The sequence below is a fragment of the Cyanistes caeruleus genome, chromosome 7, assembly GCF_971803275.1.
Source record: "Cyanistes caeruleus chromosome 7, bCyaCae1.hap1.1, whole genome shotgun sequence".
Taxonomy (NCBI): domain Eukaryota; kingdom Metazoa; phylum Chordata; class Aves; order Passeriformes; family Paridae; genus Cyanistes; species Cyanistes caeruleus.
In genome coordinates, this window is record NC_141707.1 from 11075867 (window position 1) to 11092454 (window position 16588).

At 37.5% G+C, this 16588-nt stretch overlaps 1 protein-coding gene and 1 long non-coding RNA gene across 5 annotated transcripts in view; both read left to right on the forward strand.

Moving 5' to 3' along the window:
* PMS1 (PMS1 homolog 1, mismatch repair system component) overlaps nt 1-2581 on the forward strand; it is a 43970-nt gene extending 41389 nt beyond the window's left edge. For all 4 annotated transcript variants that reach the window (XM_086898428.1, XM_023930709.2, XM_023930708.2 and 1 more), the window contains 2 exons: nt 243-403; nt 2159-2581. In XM_086898428.1, coding sequence (XP_086754554.1) covers nt 243-403; nt 2159-2350 — 353 coding nt within the window. In that variant the 3' untranslated portion in view covers nt 2351-2581. The remainder of the gene's footprint in view (nt 1-242; nt 404-2158) is intronic.
* Nucleotides 2582-2610: 29 nt separating this feature from the next.
* Nucleotides 2611-16332, forward strand: LOC147652179 (uncharacterized). The gene is made up of 3 exons (XR_015289514.1): nt 2611-2740; nt 15970-16047; nt 16128-16332. It is a non-coding gene; the product is annotated as an uncharacterized LOC147652179 (long non-coding RNA).
* The last annotated feature ends 256 nt before the right edge of the window (nt 16333-16588 follow it).

Here is a 16588-nt window from a genome sequence, read left to right on the forward strand (position 1 = left end):
AGTGCCAGCTAGGATTTGGATTAATGTAAGCTGAGACATTTGTGATGTGAATAAACACACATCATCATAATGAACCATTGTGCAAATAAATGCTTTTCATTCCAAGGGAGGAACAAAATAGTTTCCTAATTGTATTGGACTAAAGCACTAAATGACTTTGCATCAGTTTAATTTTCTCTGAATTGCTATAGAATAGAAACTAAAGCAGTGCATGAACTACTGTTTTGTTTTTGTATTTTCAGGTGTTACGGCTGCAGAAAGTCATCTGGAAATAGAAGGGATGGCAAATTGTCTGCCATATTATGGAATTTCTGATTTGAAAGAAATTCTGAATGCAGTTGTTAACAGAAATGCAAAGGAAGTATATGAATGTAGGCCTCTCAAAGTGATAAATTACTTGGAGGTGAGACAGAAGCTTTCTTTTAGTACTAGCTAGCTAAACTTGTAATAATTCCTGAAACAGCTTGAAAATCTTTCTTCAGCTTTGTGTTTTAATTAATTTCATTGTATTCTAAACAGAAGTTGTTCTCTTTTCTTGAAAAAGGGAGTATCATATCCTCTCCAAGTTGTGTATTCCTTACCAAAATACTTTCATCAGACATACCCAAAAGTAGTCACTCAGTGTGTTATAACACATGCCAAAAGCTGATGTTCACAAAGTGTTTCCTCTGTAAGACACTTTTCAGACTAGAAAGGCATTTCTCCATGTTAGGATACAAAACTGCCAGAGAATGGCAGTGACTCATGTTAATATTTTTTTGTGCAAATAAATAAATTGTCCATCCAGAGACAGTAACGGCATGACATTTCAGAGACAGCTGATAGATGTGATACCAGTTAAAACTGGAGTAACCAACAGTAATAGTAATCACTTCTTGTCTAGCTGTTTCACTAATGCTCTTTAATACCAATTCTCTTCAAAAAGGTTACCAAAATATATGTAAAGTCTCTTCTTATTTAAGCATTTATAAAATGCCTTCCTGAATCAGGTTACTTCAAACTGGGACATAGGCACATACTTATACAGTTATGTGTTTTATCTTTTAAGCATTATTACACAAATCTTTCCCTTTTGGGGGTAGTAAGCTGCCTTTGCAGCAAGTGATTCTGTTGTGTACAGTAGAGCCACTCACATGCACTAAGGAAAAAAGCTTAAAGAAGGGGTAAGTTGAGTGTTGAGACAGGAATGGTTTGTAAAAAAGCCCAGACAGCTATAAAAGTTGTTACTCAGAAATAAGCACTGAATTCTTTGACCATTCTGGGAGGTAAACACTGGAAGTGCCATTCACTGTCATGTTCAGAATCACAACTTCAGTCATTCATTTCATGTTTGAGCAGGCAGCATGTCTGCAGCTTTTGCTGTCAGTTGATAGATGCAGAAGAAAGAATAGGGTAAAGGTTGAAGCAGCAGCCTTCCAGGGTATAAAACAGACCACAGTGATCTTTTTCCCACTTGGAGGAGTGGGAGAAAATCTCAGACAAAGAGCATGAGATAATTTAGATGAAATTATTATGAATGGTGCTCAGGTTTATACAGGAGGGAGGTTGTGTGCCACATGCATTTCTGTCTAGGCAACATGACTTAAGTCCAGAAGAGAAGGCAGTGGCAGGAAAGCCCATCTTGGAGGAGGAAACAAAACTTCTTTTTGAAGTTCCTTAGTTCTTTGAGGGTGGGTGCTTTAATAGTCCTTCCTGCCTTCTAAGTGAATACAGCAGACCATAGTAAAAAAAATGAATCTATGAAGTTTTGCTATAGTGTTTTTCAAATTTTACTTACTGACTGCTGAATTAATTTATGATATTTCTAAAGTTTGTGGTGTGAAATTTGTCTTGTGAACTGGTAAACATGTACAGCTGATGCTGGTGACAACAGGAAGTAAGAAACATAAAGCATCTTGCAAAAGTAAGTTAAAAGAGTGCAAACATAACCGAGGGGCTGATTGTACATGCCTCCATTGTAGAAATGTCATGAACTGACCAGTGAGATATGTTTAAAGTTATATTTAGATTTCTGAGATTTGGAATATTTAGCAGCAGAAAAGACTGACCTTTAAGTAGTGAGTGCTTAATTCCTGCTTTCTGGTAGCCCCATGATAATGTGCTAAAAAGTGGTCCTTTAAAACTATTGGGGTTTTGGTTTTGTTCTTCCTTTCCACAGGGAGAAGCAGTACGTTTAGCTCGGCAGCTGCCCTTACATTTGTCAAAAGAAGATGTGCAAAACACAATTTACAGGATGAAGCAACAGCTTGGAAGGGAAAATAAAGGCTGTGTTCATGGTCGTCCTTTTTTTCATCACTTAACAGATATTCCAGAAGTTGACAAGCACAGCTCCATGGAAATTATTCAGTAAATGGAACATTTTGTTTGGGGTCATACTTCTCTTGCTTAATTTTGATCACTACTCTGTAATTTCAGTATGTTTTTTGCAAAGCTTTTGTAAAATGACTTTTCATTGTTACATGTTCACCTCCTAAAGACTTTATTTAAATAAAAATGCTACTTGAAAACTGGAAATAAATGCTGTAGAGAGACAATTCACCACTATTTTTTTAAAAAGAATTTATTAAAGAAATGTTCTCAACTTGTTTCCTCCTTCTCTTATTGCTGCAGGTTTAAGAAATACCAGTATGTCAGAATTTTTTAGATGTGAAGTGGTTAGAAGTTGCTTTCAACAGAGCATGGCAAAGTGTATTATACTAAGGACATCAGCTGTTAATTTTCAAAGGAATGCCAGATAGCTGTAAGTATTTAAATATGGCATTGCCATATGCAGTTATTATAGTTAGACTTCTGTGGTGTTGTATTTCTATTTGAAAATTCTTATTTCATGTGAATTAGTATTGGCAGTGTCCAATCTCCAAAAATTCTACACTTACAGAAGTGTGGCTCTTAATAATACAGTACAAAAGTTTAAAAACTTCAGATCAACAAATCCTGGCCAGTTATTTGAGATCAGAAGTGGATGTGAGTCACAGGAGCACAGGTTAGCACTGAAATCAGGTGCCCATGCATGTTGATTGGTGCAGTGCTATACACAAACTGTTTGGGGGTGGGAAACATAAACTGTCCTCCCTCAGGCAGAATGTGGCATAACTAGGGCATAGTCTGCTATATAGAGAGCTACTGATTTTGGTAAACTGGTTCATTCTCTTTCTACCAGAACACAATGTTTACTTCTCTATTTCAAGTAGTGGCCTACTTCTGTAAACCTACCCCCCTAGGCCTTCTGTGCACAGCAGATGCCTTGTCTCTGGAAGAGTATGGTTTTAAAGTTCGAAGATCACCTGAAAATTCTTGTCCATGCCCAGCTGTTGTTTGCAAACCTTGACACTATGAAAATGTGGTGGTAGGACCTAGCTTTGTAGTGTTTCTGTGGCTGCTGGGTAAATGGTTGAAGGTTGTTGAAACGCCCGAGTGCAAGCTAGTTTGTGGACAGGAGTGTTGGACCAGAGAAGCAAATGTAGTGTTGGAGTATGTAAATCACTGATGCTGAACTGGTGAACTAATTTAAGAAATCACATCATAGTCATACATCACAGCATGTAAATTCTAACCTGAAAGGCAATGATTATCTCTTTCACAGAGCCTGTTGCAACAGAACAAGAGGTAATTGTTTTAAACTGAAGGAGGATCGATCTAGAATTAGGTATAAGAGTTTTTTATTACAATGAAGGTGGTAAAACACTAGAACAGGTTACCCAGGCATGCAGTAGATGCCCCATCTGTGGATATACTCAAGGTCAGGTCCGGTTGGATGGGGCTCTAGGCAACTTAATCTAGTGAAGATGTCCCTGCTCACTGCAGGGGAGCGGTACTAGGTGATCTTTAAAAAGTCCAACTCAAACTATTCTACAATTCTATGATTATTTCTTTATGCTATTAAAGTAAGTTTGTCCTTTTTGTAAAGAGCAAGGATGATCAGAGGGCACAAGCATGATATCTTTCCAAGCTTAATGGTAGCAAGGCTCAAAATGAGAATGTCACTTGCAAACTGGACACTTGGCTCTAAATGTCACTCAGTGCAGAAGATGTGAATTTTTAGAATCGAAGTGAGAAGGTGGATGGAGATAGAGGAGGAAGGAGACATGACCCTTGGCTCTGATGGGGAAACAGGATCCCAGCCTTGCACGGGATACAGAAGGTTATAGTTTGTTTATTTTTATTCTTGTTGGAATACAAATTCTGAGAGTTTAGAGAGGTGCCATTACAGTAAGAAAAGCCAGAAGCAAGCTTCAGAATGGAAGTTTATCTCCTGACTAAGGTTGTTGGAAATTGGTGTATGCAACACTTTTAGTCAGTTTGGAGTATAATGTACAGTATTTAATGAGATTAATAATTGCTAGTTCTTTTCCAAAATGTAAAATAGCTATATCCTAATTGTACTGAAGCCAGTGCTAATATCTTTGGTAACACTTGAGTCTACATCAAAGAGACAAGTTTTAATAGGTATTCAGGCTGAGGACAAAACCTGATTGGCAAATGGTATTCACAGGTGCCAGCCAGGGTAGGTTTAGTTGCTTTGGAAGCAAAAGCATTTTAGCATCAGGATTTTCAGTGCAGGTGCACCAGGTTAGGCAATTGAGAGCTGTGTCTTCCCTCCTTTCCTGACTGTGTTTGCTGGACTTACACCTCAGAGAGCTGCTCTGGATTTCTTCCTTAGGTACGTGTACAGTTTGTTTTCTGTCTCTTGGGGATATTGGGGGGTGTTGTGTGGCTGGGTGCCAGCAGTGAGTGCTGGAGCACAGCCTGGGAGTTGTAAGTCTGGGTGTCTCCCCACCACAGTGCTTATGGCTAGGACTGCAGGCTGAAATTGGGAGTTCTCCTGGTGTTCTGCTGATGGGAGATGGCTTTAGATAGGACAGGGTGGAGGTCTCTCCTTGCTTTATCTGGTGTGAACATAAAGAACTATTACTTTCTGTTTCTAGAGGTGTTCTCACTGATGCCTCTAGTGATGAATCCATTTTATCTTCTTTGTTTAAACAATAGAAGTACCCCAGTTCTAGGTCTACAACTTTGAAGAAGTTAAATGGTGTGCCTGAGGTAGCAGTTCTGGAGAAGAAAGGCACATCAGCTTCTGCCATTGTCTCAGCACGGGGTGCTACACAGTGAACCCCACAAGGCTCTCGGGGATGCACACAAAGGCTGCCTTTGCCTGCAGTCAGTCCATCCCCAGCTCCGTGGGCAGTTTGTTTAAAAGGAAGAAGAAAACCTGAGATGTGCAAGGTTGGGTGGAGTTGGATATTGACCTCTTGCCACGGAGGAAGAGCTGCGGAGCAGGGCGTGGTGGGTGCGTGTCCCAGCGGCCAGGAGTGGCAGCCACCTCCCTGTCCCCCACGCTGCACCCACGCAGTTGTTTCCCACGAGTGGCCGGGCTGGGGCATTCCAGAGGCTTCTCGTATTTGCGCTGCCCTCTGCTGGCATTTCGGTTTTGTACAATTTGGACTTAAATTGAGGTCTGGGGCTCAATGGATGTGCATCATTCTTTCCTTCCTTCGCGTCCTCAGCAGGTCAAAGCGTTATTGCTTACCTTGCTCCTCGTGGTGTGCATGCTTGCCCAAAGGTACACCTAGTGCAGGTAGCAGGGTTCCCTAGGGGAGAGTCAGGAGCTTTGCAGACTGAAGCATGATCTCGTAGGAAAACTTCCAAAGCCTTTTGGTTGTACGTAGCTTTGCATTTTTCAGAGGATCCATCATTTGTATGCTTGGTTGGGGCAGGTTTGGTTCTGGTAGTGTGTTTGCAGCTCAGGTGTCCCTGTACCCAAATCCTGAGAAGCTGCACATTCCTTTAATGGGAAACCACTGAATATCAATTTATCTTTATAAATCTAGGAAAATCTCATTAAGAATAAACTATTTTTCCTTGCATGTTAATATGGGTATAAACAGGAAATGGAGGTAGCATCTTCTATCTACATCTGTCTTTTTGGAATGTAGCAGGAATCTTATTAATGAACTTTCCATTTCAATTAGCCAGTGTTTGTATGAAGGAATTTGGACTATTTGTTGCTTGGTTTTTCCCCTGTATCATGAACAGTATAGTTCAGAGAACTATAACAAAACCAGAGGAACATTGAAGTTATTTCAGGCATACCTAGCAGTCATTGTCAACAGTAAAATCTAGATGAAGGAATTTGGGATTTGTTAGAATGAATTCTCCTCTGTTTCCATATAATGATATTTAATATTTAAAATATCGATCAATAGAATGAATATTCCCAAGCACTTTATACAGTTATACAAGCAAACATTCCCTAGTCTCAAGGATCCAATTCTGGTTTTTTCCCCCTGCAAACTTACTGGTATTACTTTCATTAAAGTTGCCTTCCCCAAACAACTTTCTAGGTTTTTGAAAGGGTTGTAATAATTGGTCTTCTGGGTTTGTTTTATCTTCTGTAAAGCAGGTAAGATTTTGGTTTTCTATTGAGGTTTGGTTTCTTTTGTTAAATAAACTTATAATTCTGAATTTATTTTCTAGAACAGAATATTGAAGGATTCTTGAGAATTTTGTTTCATTTGTACCCAGCATTTTAACAAGATGGGTTAGCAATTACAAGAAACTTCAGGTACATACATTTAATTTTGCAAATGGAAGGCTACCAGATCTTGCTTTTATTTTTTTCCCCGCTCTCCCTCTCTGTAAGTATGGAGTATCATATCTGAAATTATGGAGAGTATAAATGTGGAAATGTTAAATCTTTTGTTAATGGCTTCGAATTAAGCACACATTGTTGCAGATGATTTGGAGGACTTATTTAAAGTAAATATACAATTTCAAGCTCAATTATCATTCATAGTTTAACCAAACATAGTGAGATATTCAGTCTGTGAATTTGATACAGTGTTACTTCATAATTATGATGCTTTTTTACAGTAAATTTGATATAGAACAGTTGCTAAAGGAAAGCTGCTGAATAGTGTGACCAACCATTTTATGGGACACATCTGGTGCATTAGTTCAGGATGTGCAGTGCAGGAGAACAGAGCCTTTTGCCCAAAAGGAGAAGGAAGCTAACTCCACATGTATACGTTTTGGGGACATGCAGAGAGGTTAAACAATTACGAGTTAATTGTGTAAGCTAATATGAGGGGTGTTTGTAATGTCATTTCGGAATAGCTAAGGAGGAAACAGAGGAGAATTATTGTTTTAAAATCTCAAATGAATGGTTTACACCTGTTAATGTTACATTTAGAACAGCTGTTTCTTTTATTATCAGTAAACAGATGCAGAAAGTAATGGAATGTTTTAAAGCAATATGTTAATCCTGTCTTCCACTACTGAATATTCTCACAATGCCATGATTAAATATTAACTGTAATGCTGCTGTCATCTGCAGTTAAAGAATATTTACTTATTATTTTAATCACTTTTTATCTGAAGTTGTAAATGTTTATCCAAAGTTATTACAGTCTTTCATCAAACCAGCCTGTTTCTTCACATCAGTATTTTTATTGATGGTTTCATTGGACTGAACTACTCAGTCAAAGTAGCCCTGATTTTGGTTTCTCTCAAAGGTTATTTCTGTATTTGAAATTTCACCTGAAATGAAACAAGCTATATTTATGGGGGGAGGGGAGCAGGGGAAATGCTCTTAAGGGCCCAGGCAACACACATTTTATATGAACTCCATGTGAAGCTGATTATAGGTGAAGCTTTCCCAGAGTATGCTCAGGTTGAGCACTACAGTTGGAATAGTACCGGTCAGGTAGTACCAGAGATGGTCTTTTTTTTTTTATTTGGGTGAAAATAGTTTTAATTCATTTATTTTCAAATATGTTGCGCTGCCTCAGTTTTAAAAGAAAGAGAAGCTATGAATCTGACAGTCTCTTGGAAGGAAATATCTCAAAATTGTAGACACAATATCGTGTACTTAGAAAACAAAACCAAAACAAGTATTTCAAAATATTTACAGATTAGTGCCTAAACTGACCTGAAGTTGCCTAGAAACCTGTAGTGGTCACTCAGATGCTCAGAGGTGACAGTAAGAGTTCTTCAATTGGAAAAAAGTATGTCTTCATTTTAGAATTGCAGTATGTGTAAATGTTCTAAAGCATGTAGCATTTCAGTGACCTACCGTGCGATGGTGGAGCATTACTAACTCACCCTCGAAGAACGGAAGCGCAGAAGATTCATGGTGTGTAACTTGTTTGGCAGATTAGTTTTCAGGAAATGCAGAGACCAACGAATATGGCAGCTGCATTATTAAAAATACTGTATTCAAGCCCAGGTCAAATTGTTCATTCATGCATGGAGTAACTCAGCATTAATTGGATCATTACATTTTTTACATATTTTAGATCACCAATATGTTTTGCTTCAGCACTTGAAATGCCTGATAAATTACTATATTCACAAGGGGCAAACATTTTGACAGAGGAATGCTTTGTGAAGCATTTATGTGCATTTGCTCATCAGGTCATTGCAGTAATAAAATTGCATTGGTAGAACTAAGATTCCATCTTAATTCTAATGTCAGCCAGTCTTTTTTTTGAGTATTTCAAGATGCTTAGGTAAAACTATCTAAAATTATACAAAATAATTTAAAGGGATTGTCTTCCTTTGTTCTTAATAGCTTGATACTGCTTTTAGATAAATTAGAGATATTCCTGATGAAAGGAAAGAGTTTATTTTCTCAATTTAAAAAAAAAAGGTGGGGGGGAGGGGAGGGGAAAACCCTTTCAGGTCCAGTAAGTAGATTTAAGACTCCTTTCATCTCAGTTCAGTAGAATGGAAAGGAAAATTCTTTTTGAAATAATTTGAGTTTTTCATATAAAATAGTTTTTGGAAGGCAAATAATTCCAGCTTGTAAGGAGCAAATCTAGGTATGATTCTTGTCAGACTTTGCCAAAACAGACTAGTAGTAAATAGATTTATTTCAAAGGAATGTTCTGTTGGAGGTCTTTTCTTCCCTTAAGCAAGCAGAGTAGAAATATTATTTAGTCAGTTAATGTTCCCGATGCTCCCTGACACCTTAGGTGTATGTAATTTATAACAGGGACCATTTAATAGTTACTAAGACAAGTGGAACTGTAGAACTGTTCTCTCATCAGAAGAATTCACTCATTTACTTCTCCCACAAGAGAGTTGCAGAACCTTTCCCTAAAGCTTTATGTTGAGCTTCAAAATGCCCTTTTCCAAAAGTTGGAATCACATTGCCATTTAGGAGAGCCATATTTTCTATGCTTTATTTACAATGACCTTTGAGCAAAAGAAAATGCTGCCAGCTCCTCTAGAAAGTGTTGCTTTGAAATTTCAGTTTTGATCTGTGTTTGAAAATGAGCAACTGTGATTATGCACAACTATAACAGCAATAAAATGGACACTGACCTTTTACAATAATAAGTGTTTTATACTCTTAGCTTCACTGTAGAATCTGAAAATGCTTAATAGTGCACCAGCCACTTGTAGATTATGGAAATTAAAGAAACAGCTCAGTCTGCTGTGAGAGGGATGCAGAGTTTACAAGGGTGTACACTCCAAACACTGCAATTCAGATTTACACTTGTATTTTTACTATGATGAGCGTGAACCTGATGTTTAGTGGGTGTGTGCTGTTCATTCTTGCCCAATTGCAAACCTCTTGTGGAGTCCTCTCTATAATTTCTTACTCTATATTAACCCAAGTCATGAGAAGTTATGCATCTTTTCATTATTGTTGTGTCCTTCTTCTTCTGAGTTTATTTAGGTGCTCTATAGCAACAAAGTGTTGTGTTAAATTCCTTAATCATATTAAGTAATGAAGGTTTCAAGCACCATGAGATTAATTTTTGCTTTATTTTTTTTAAGCCTGGGTGGATGCAGAACTAATTAAATCAAGTCCATCTAAAGAAAGATTTAAATGACAATATACAGTGCAATAACTCTTGCCAGTTTTCTTCTGGTTACCAGTCTAAGTCTTTTAACTGTAGCTCAAAAATCTGGAGGAAGTATTTTGGCATAGCAGTTTGTTGTAAGGAAGATTTAATAGCTTGTTATGTCCCATTTCTATAAACAGAAGTCATTTAGAGTTCAGCAGATATATTTAGAACCAGCATTTGTGCTGGTAGTTACAAGCTGAATAAAACAATCTTTGAAAAACTCAATATGCAAAAGGGAATTTCAGGTTCAAATTTACCTCACAACTAATTCTCTTTTAGGAGACTTAGGGATTTTCACAAGTAGGAATCTACAAAATTGAGTATCAAGCTTTTTACTTTATTTTAAATCTTTTTAATAATGAGGTTTTGTTGTGTGCAAATGTTAATAGTTTTAAGAAAACTATGTGGCTACTGCTGTTCAAGAGGTCAGGTCCTGTACTCTTTACTCTGGCAAAGTTCCTTAAGCTTCAGGGAGGGAGATATCCCTGTCTCAGGGAGTACAGAGTAAGGCCCGATAAAATGGACAGCCAGAAGCTTTGGGGAGGTCTTCTCTACTCTCAGCTGGTCTGGGACAGAATATTAATACAAGTTTACACTGAGTGATTTGTAATCTAACCTCTGATTTGTTGACTTCAAGGTATGCATGATGACTGAGAAACATATGCAAAGTCAGTTTAAGATACGAGTTTTATAGCAAATAGTAAATTAAAACCGTAGTGACCTTTTAGTCTTGCTGATCATGTGCAGAAGGATGTTCATGTGGTGCCCTGTACTAATCACAGTAACAGGGCTCTTCTCAGGCAACAGCAGGCACAAGCAGTACTCTTCTGTATTTGTTCTTCTACTGCATTTTTAATTGAAAAAAAAAATTGCTATTAAAATGTTATAATCATACCTTGATGCAATTTTTACATATTTTGTTCTGGAAAAGATAGCAGTTCTTTTATTATGAAAAAGATTTTTACTTAGTGGTACAAATAGTTATCAATGCCCCGGTTTAAATTTCAGTTGTTATTGCTGTCCTGATTGCTGGCTTTGGCCATGTTTGATGCAAAGTCTAATATTTTTTATTATATCAATTCTTGTATAGATTTTGCCAAACACTCCAGGAACTTGAAAACTACTGATTAAAAGCATATTAGATATTTAACTTAAATATATATTTTCCTCCTGTATTGTAAGACAGTAATAATTGCTGCAATTTGTTTTATATTGAATGTCCATGTTTTGAGCATCACAAAAAATTGCACCCAATCATATGATAACCCCATTCTTAAAGAAGTGTCTTGTAAGGATGGTTTTGCAAACAACAAAAACCTTCATTTTCCCTTCTCATATCTAGGCAGGTCTTTTTTCAGTTTTTACCATGTTTGAATTCTTATTGTTTCAGTAAGCCTCAGAGATGCCTTCATGTAGGTGTATTTTTTTAAATGTCAGTGCTGAAGAGAGAGAAGACATTAGTGCTTTTTTTTTTTTCATGTTTTCATTCTTTACAACATTGGTAGCTGTTCATCTGAGTGTCAGAAGCTGAAGTTGTGTACACAAACAAAGTTGTACACACAAATGATCCTTATGATGCCCCTTTGTCCCCTCATCAAACAAGTGTTGGGAAGAGGACTGGCTGTATAGCTGGCCTTTGGCAAATCTGGGAACTGAACACACTTGATAGAGTTTCCCCATTTTAACTACATGGGGACTCTACTTGAGAGGAAAATTATATGCTGGTACCATATGATCTATATGATGTGCAACACAAAAGTTTTCCTGTTTTTGGACCTTTCTACGACATGACCTGTGGGCTAAGTGAAGAAAACATCACTGAGAAAGTGCTACATGTACAGATACAAGTGCTCCTATTGATACGTTATTTTTCTAAGATTTTGCTGAGTAAAGCTCTTTCCATACATAAGCGTTTTGGCCATCTGCAACTGCTTGTCAGTGAGGCTGGTTTGAGAACACTAGCTGTAATTGTAACCTCAGGAATGTGTGACCAGCTCGCGGCCAGCTGTGCATGCCCTGACTTTTCCCAGGTGTTAAGATACATGGCCACTTTTGTTCCCCTTAACCAATGGGGCAAAATACAGTCCTTGTTTTTCTGCACCTTGTAGTAAGCCTAAAAACTGCTGGGTTTTGTTATTTTTTCAATAGGTCATAGCAAACAGCTACATGAAGGTGTCCATGTTGTTTAATTATTGTGTATCTGTGACACAGTGTACTGCATCTGTAGTATAGCATGTATTTTGTGAAATACAAAAAGGATACTCAGTTTACCATGGTCTTGCTATAAATTAGCTGTACTGACCCTGCAAATCACATAAGTGCTCCTATTTTATTGCTGTTGCTTGGAAAAGATTTTATTTATGTTTTGATTCAATGGCATAGATATTTCTGCAGTTAAGCCTCTTGAGCCCGAGTGAGTTTTGATGCATTTTTCAACTGGTTTTCAATTTGTCTTATTTTAATGATCCATTTCATGTTCAAGGGAATGTTTAGCTGTTTTCTGTGTAGGAGCCTGATTGGAACTCCTCCTAAATCCAGCCTGGAGTTGTCTGCATTTTGTTCTGCATTTTGTCATTGCCTGTGTAGCAGTTTCTTTGCTTGTGTAGCATTTACTGCATTAAAGGTGAGGCACAAATAGCTTGAAAGCAATGTGTATACTCCTCCTTAGAGATGCTGGGAGGGACAGTGTTTCTAGTAATCAGGAGGACAAAAATTGTTCCATGGCCTGTGACACTTTAGTCAAGTAAAAAGTGAAAACACGAGATTAATTTATGTGCATAATTTGCACAGTGTGATCATTATAAAGGAATAAATCCATGTCTTAAGTCACTGCTTTTTGTTCTTACCTGCCAACAAGCTGCCATGATCTCCACACTGTAGGTATGGAAAAGGAATTAGTTTTTATCTTAGACTAATTAAAGAATTAGTATATGGTAAAAGTATATGGTAAAAGTTACACATATCATCAGTAAAAGTAACCTACCCATTCATATCAGTTTCTATGTCCATGGAATGAACTCAGATCTCAAGAGCAGATCTGTATTCTGTAATACATTCTGAGTTCTTGAATTACAGATTTCTGCCTTTTATGGACTTTCAAAGCTTGCACTTTTGGGTTTGGTCCTCTTTGAACACAGGAAGGACACACAGATTCTAAACCCATGTACTGGGGTCTTCCTAAATTCTCAGAAGTCAGGGATGAGCACATGTAAAAAGTTTCATGTGCTTAAATGCTTTTCAGAATCTAGTTCCTAGGGACTCAAAAAAGTGTAATCTTGCAACTCGGTAAAAAATATTAGGCTCCAAACACTTAGCCCTTGAGAAATACACCAGAGCTGTTTGGGGAAGAGAAGCACCACTCCAGTGCTGAGACCTGTTTGAACATGAACACCTGTAGCAAGTTCTCCCTTATAGCTGCAGGGATATGGAGCAGTCTTGCATGATAGGCTTACATAAAATACTGAAGAGTGTGCTTTTTCAAAGGTTTTTCTGTGGTTAAAAGTCCTGGTCTGTGATTCCTCTTAAAAAAGCAGGGGCTGTGAACTCTTCCCCAGAGCACACAGAGCTGGTGAGTCCTGGGATAAGACTGCATGATACAAATCACTCATGATTTGTGCCTCTGACTGACGTTTCTCCAGCGAGGACTCCCAGATATGTACCAGCATTGTGAGATTCCTGTAACCACTGGTCTTCGGTATTTCCTGTGAAACTTAAACCTAATGTTCGAAATCTGCATCAACACTGAACTGTTCTGCCCTTTGTTTTCTGTTCGTCAAGGTGGCTTTTCTAATTAGCATAAATCACAAAGTTCCCGCAGCAATAGTGTTGTTCGTGTGATATACAGCATCTCTGCTGTGCCCAAGGAATATTTACAAGCCAAAGGGCTCTGTTTTGCTTGATTTGGAGAAGCCTCTTGTTTTTTCTTTCAGTTTCTCATTATAAGAAAAAGCAAATAAGGGGCTTTAAGAGAAAATAGTGTAGAATACCATGATACTTTTATTATTATGCACATCTGAAGTGAACAAAATTAATCAGCTAAAGGCAAAGGATATGCAGCTCTATCGACATTCAGAAACTTAAAAACAATGAAGTAGCAATATCTGTGCTACATTACATTAGACTACAATAAAAAAGTTAAATTACTCTGAATTGTGTGTAATCTAGTTGAATAAATAAGACACTTCTGTGGCGTATGGATACATAATGTAAACAATTTCAAAGAATATTTGGCAGTCTCTTGGAATTTGCTCCAAATGCTTTTGGTTCAATTGGAGTGAAAAGCCATGCTCCATTATAGCCTCACTTGATATTTTATTTTAGAGGAAAGAAGCTTGGAAGCAAGTCAACTTTGTTTTTTTAAAATTGCTTGAAGGTGACAGTAGCAAAAAAGTAGGATGAACTGCATGCTTATATTTCTTTTACCTACTCATCTTTCTTATTTTCATTGTTGCCTTTAATTTTCTTTCACTTGAAAATGAAAACGTACATGCATCAGACATATTAGTTAGAATAACTGGTGACAACTGCTTCCTTCATTTGAGAAACTAACTGATCTGTACACATGTTTTAGTTTCATCCTCTTTCTCAGAGGCTGATGTTGGAGAGGGAATAGGTGTTTTTGATATTCTATTCCTAACCTGTATATCTTTATAATGTCTATTTATTGCTAAACCATCTGAGATGATCTCAAGTGCTTTGTGTATGAGGAGTTAGGACTTTTTGGAGTAGGAAACATTTTTTTCCTATATGGCTTTTGAAAGAGCCATTAAGAACACCTCTTATTCTGTGTAGCTTTCATTCCTGTTGCCTTCTGCCCCATTTTCATGAGAAGTTGCAGCCTAAGTAGTATTAATCTGCTTAGTAGTGGAGTGGAAGCAGAGAACAGCTAGAAGTTGATTTTCCCAGTTTCCTGCAGTGCACAAACCCAGTTGAGCGGAGCAGTTAGCCTTGCTCCTGAGGGCTAATATAAATTAAAGGTCCTGAGCACTAGGGGTTGTTAAAATTCTCAGAGGGCTCTTTATAAGATGTTAACCCCCGTGGTCTGGCCAGGCTCCAAACGGGGTAATTACATTCTTCCTACCTAAATTCCCCCTGCAATTGCAATTTGATGTGCTGGTATTCCTCACTTCCTCTCCTCTGCCGTGCCCCGTGGAACAGTTGTTGCATTTCATCCCAGAGGTACTTGCTTTCGGTGACTGATGGAGTGATCTGTGTGTAGAGTCTATAAAGTATTTTAAGAGCCTTTTGGATGAAATGTAATTTAGGATGCTTAATTTTTTAAAAAAAATTATCTCCTGTTTAAAATTAACTGGGTTAATCTGAGCCCTGAATGAGTGTGAACTGTGTGCAACAGACCTGGAATGAGAAAGCATCAACAACTGTTCTCATTCCTCACTGAACTTCTTCCCAGAGTTTTTTAACATAAAAAATATAAAAGATCAAACTAAAAGTATAGGGAGCTTTTCTAAAGGGTTTGTTACAAAATGGGAAGAATATGAACTATATAAAAAGGCTAATGTGACTTTTCCCTCAACTGAAGTACAAATTGAAGTGTGTATATATATATATAAAATGTTCATATAACATTCCTCCTGCTTAGGGATTCTGTTGTAACCTTAAGAGCAGCAACTAAAAACTCAAGTTCTAAAAGTTAGAAGTTAGTTAGTTACTTTCTTTCTACCCCTTTTTATACTAGAAGAGCTTTTCATTATAAGGACACTATAATTTTCATTAAGGTGTTGCATCCTAATTGTAAGTAGACTCGTGTAAATGTAAGTGTTGCTTATAAGTAGAAAAATATTTAGCACTCAGTGTTTAACAAGATATCTGTATGTGTCAAATATAGAGACTTCAAGTACAGTCTTTTCTAAATATGGGATTTGCATGTCAGGTATGTGCAATGCAAATAGGGTAAAGTGTGGCTGGGGGACATCTTTCTGTTCAGTTTAACACTGGTTCCTCTCCACTCTTTGAGTGTCTCGTACGAAGCTTAACTGTATTACATAGGAAACCTTTGTACAGATGTAGCCTGAATATGCTAAACCCTCTTTCAAGAGGTCACTTAGTCTGGTCTAACAGCCTAAAAGGTTGTTTATATTAGATATTTCTCTCCTAGAACATCGGCAGATGGAAACAAAAGAACAGTGTTGATCTGCGCTGCAATGTCCTCAGTAATTAAGGGACATGCCTGAAGGTGAGCTACTCACCATGCTGCATGGCAAGTTGAAGGTTTTGCAGGTGAGTTTTCTGGTAGCACAAGAAATGTATTTCCAGTTCCAGACGGGAAAAATCAATGTATGAGCCTACACAAGTGAATGTGATGCACTACCTGAGCTCCTGAGGGGATTCTTTGTGTTGCCTACTGAGTCAGGATGCTTGGAGATCTGCACTGACCCTGCATCAGGCATTTTCTGGTGCTGCTGAGGAAGGTTAAAAAGTAAAAACAGCCAATAAAGAAAAAACTCTATATAAAAAAAAATTAAAATACATGTCTAATACAATACAGATAGTTTGAAAGCCTGAAGCTTAAAATGTCCCTGCAAAGTCTTCCATTGTGTTTTAGTGAAAAACTACACTATGACAAACATATCTTTCTCTCTGATCTGTGATAAAAGCTGAAATAAATTTAAATATTAATAATTTTAGCTTTATGTGCTCTGCTGCTTGTTGCTTCAAATGGAGCCTGCACTAACTATACAGCCAGATGTTCTTTCTAGTTATACCTATGTAATCCC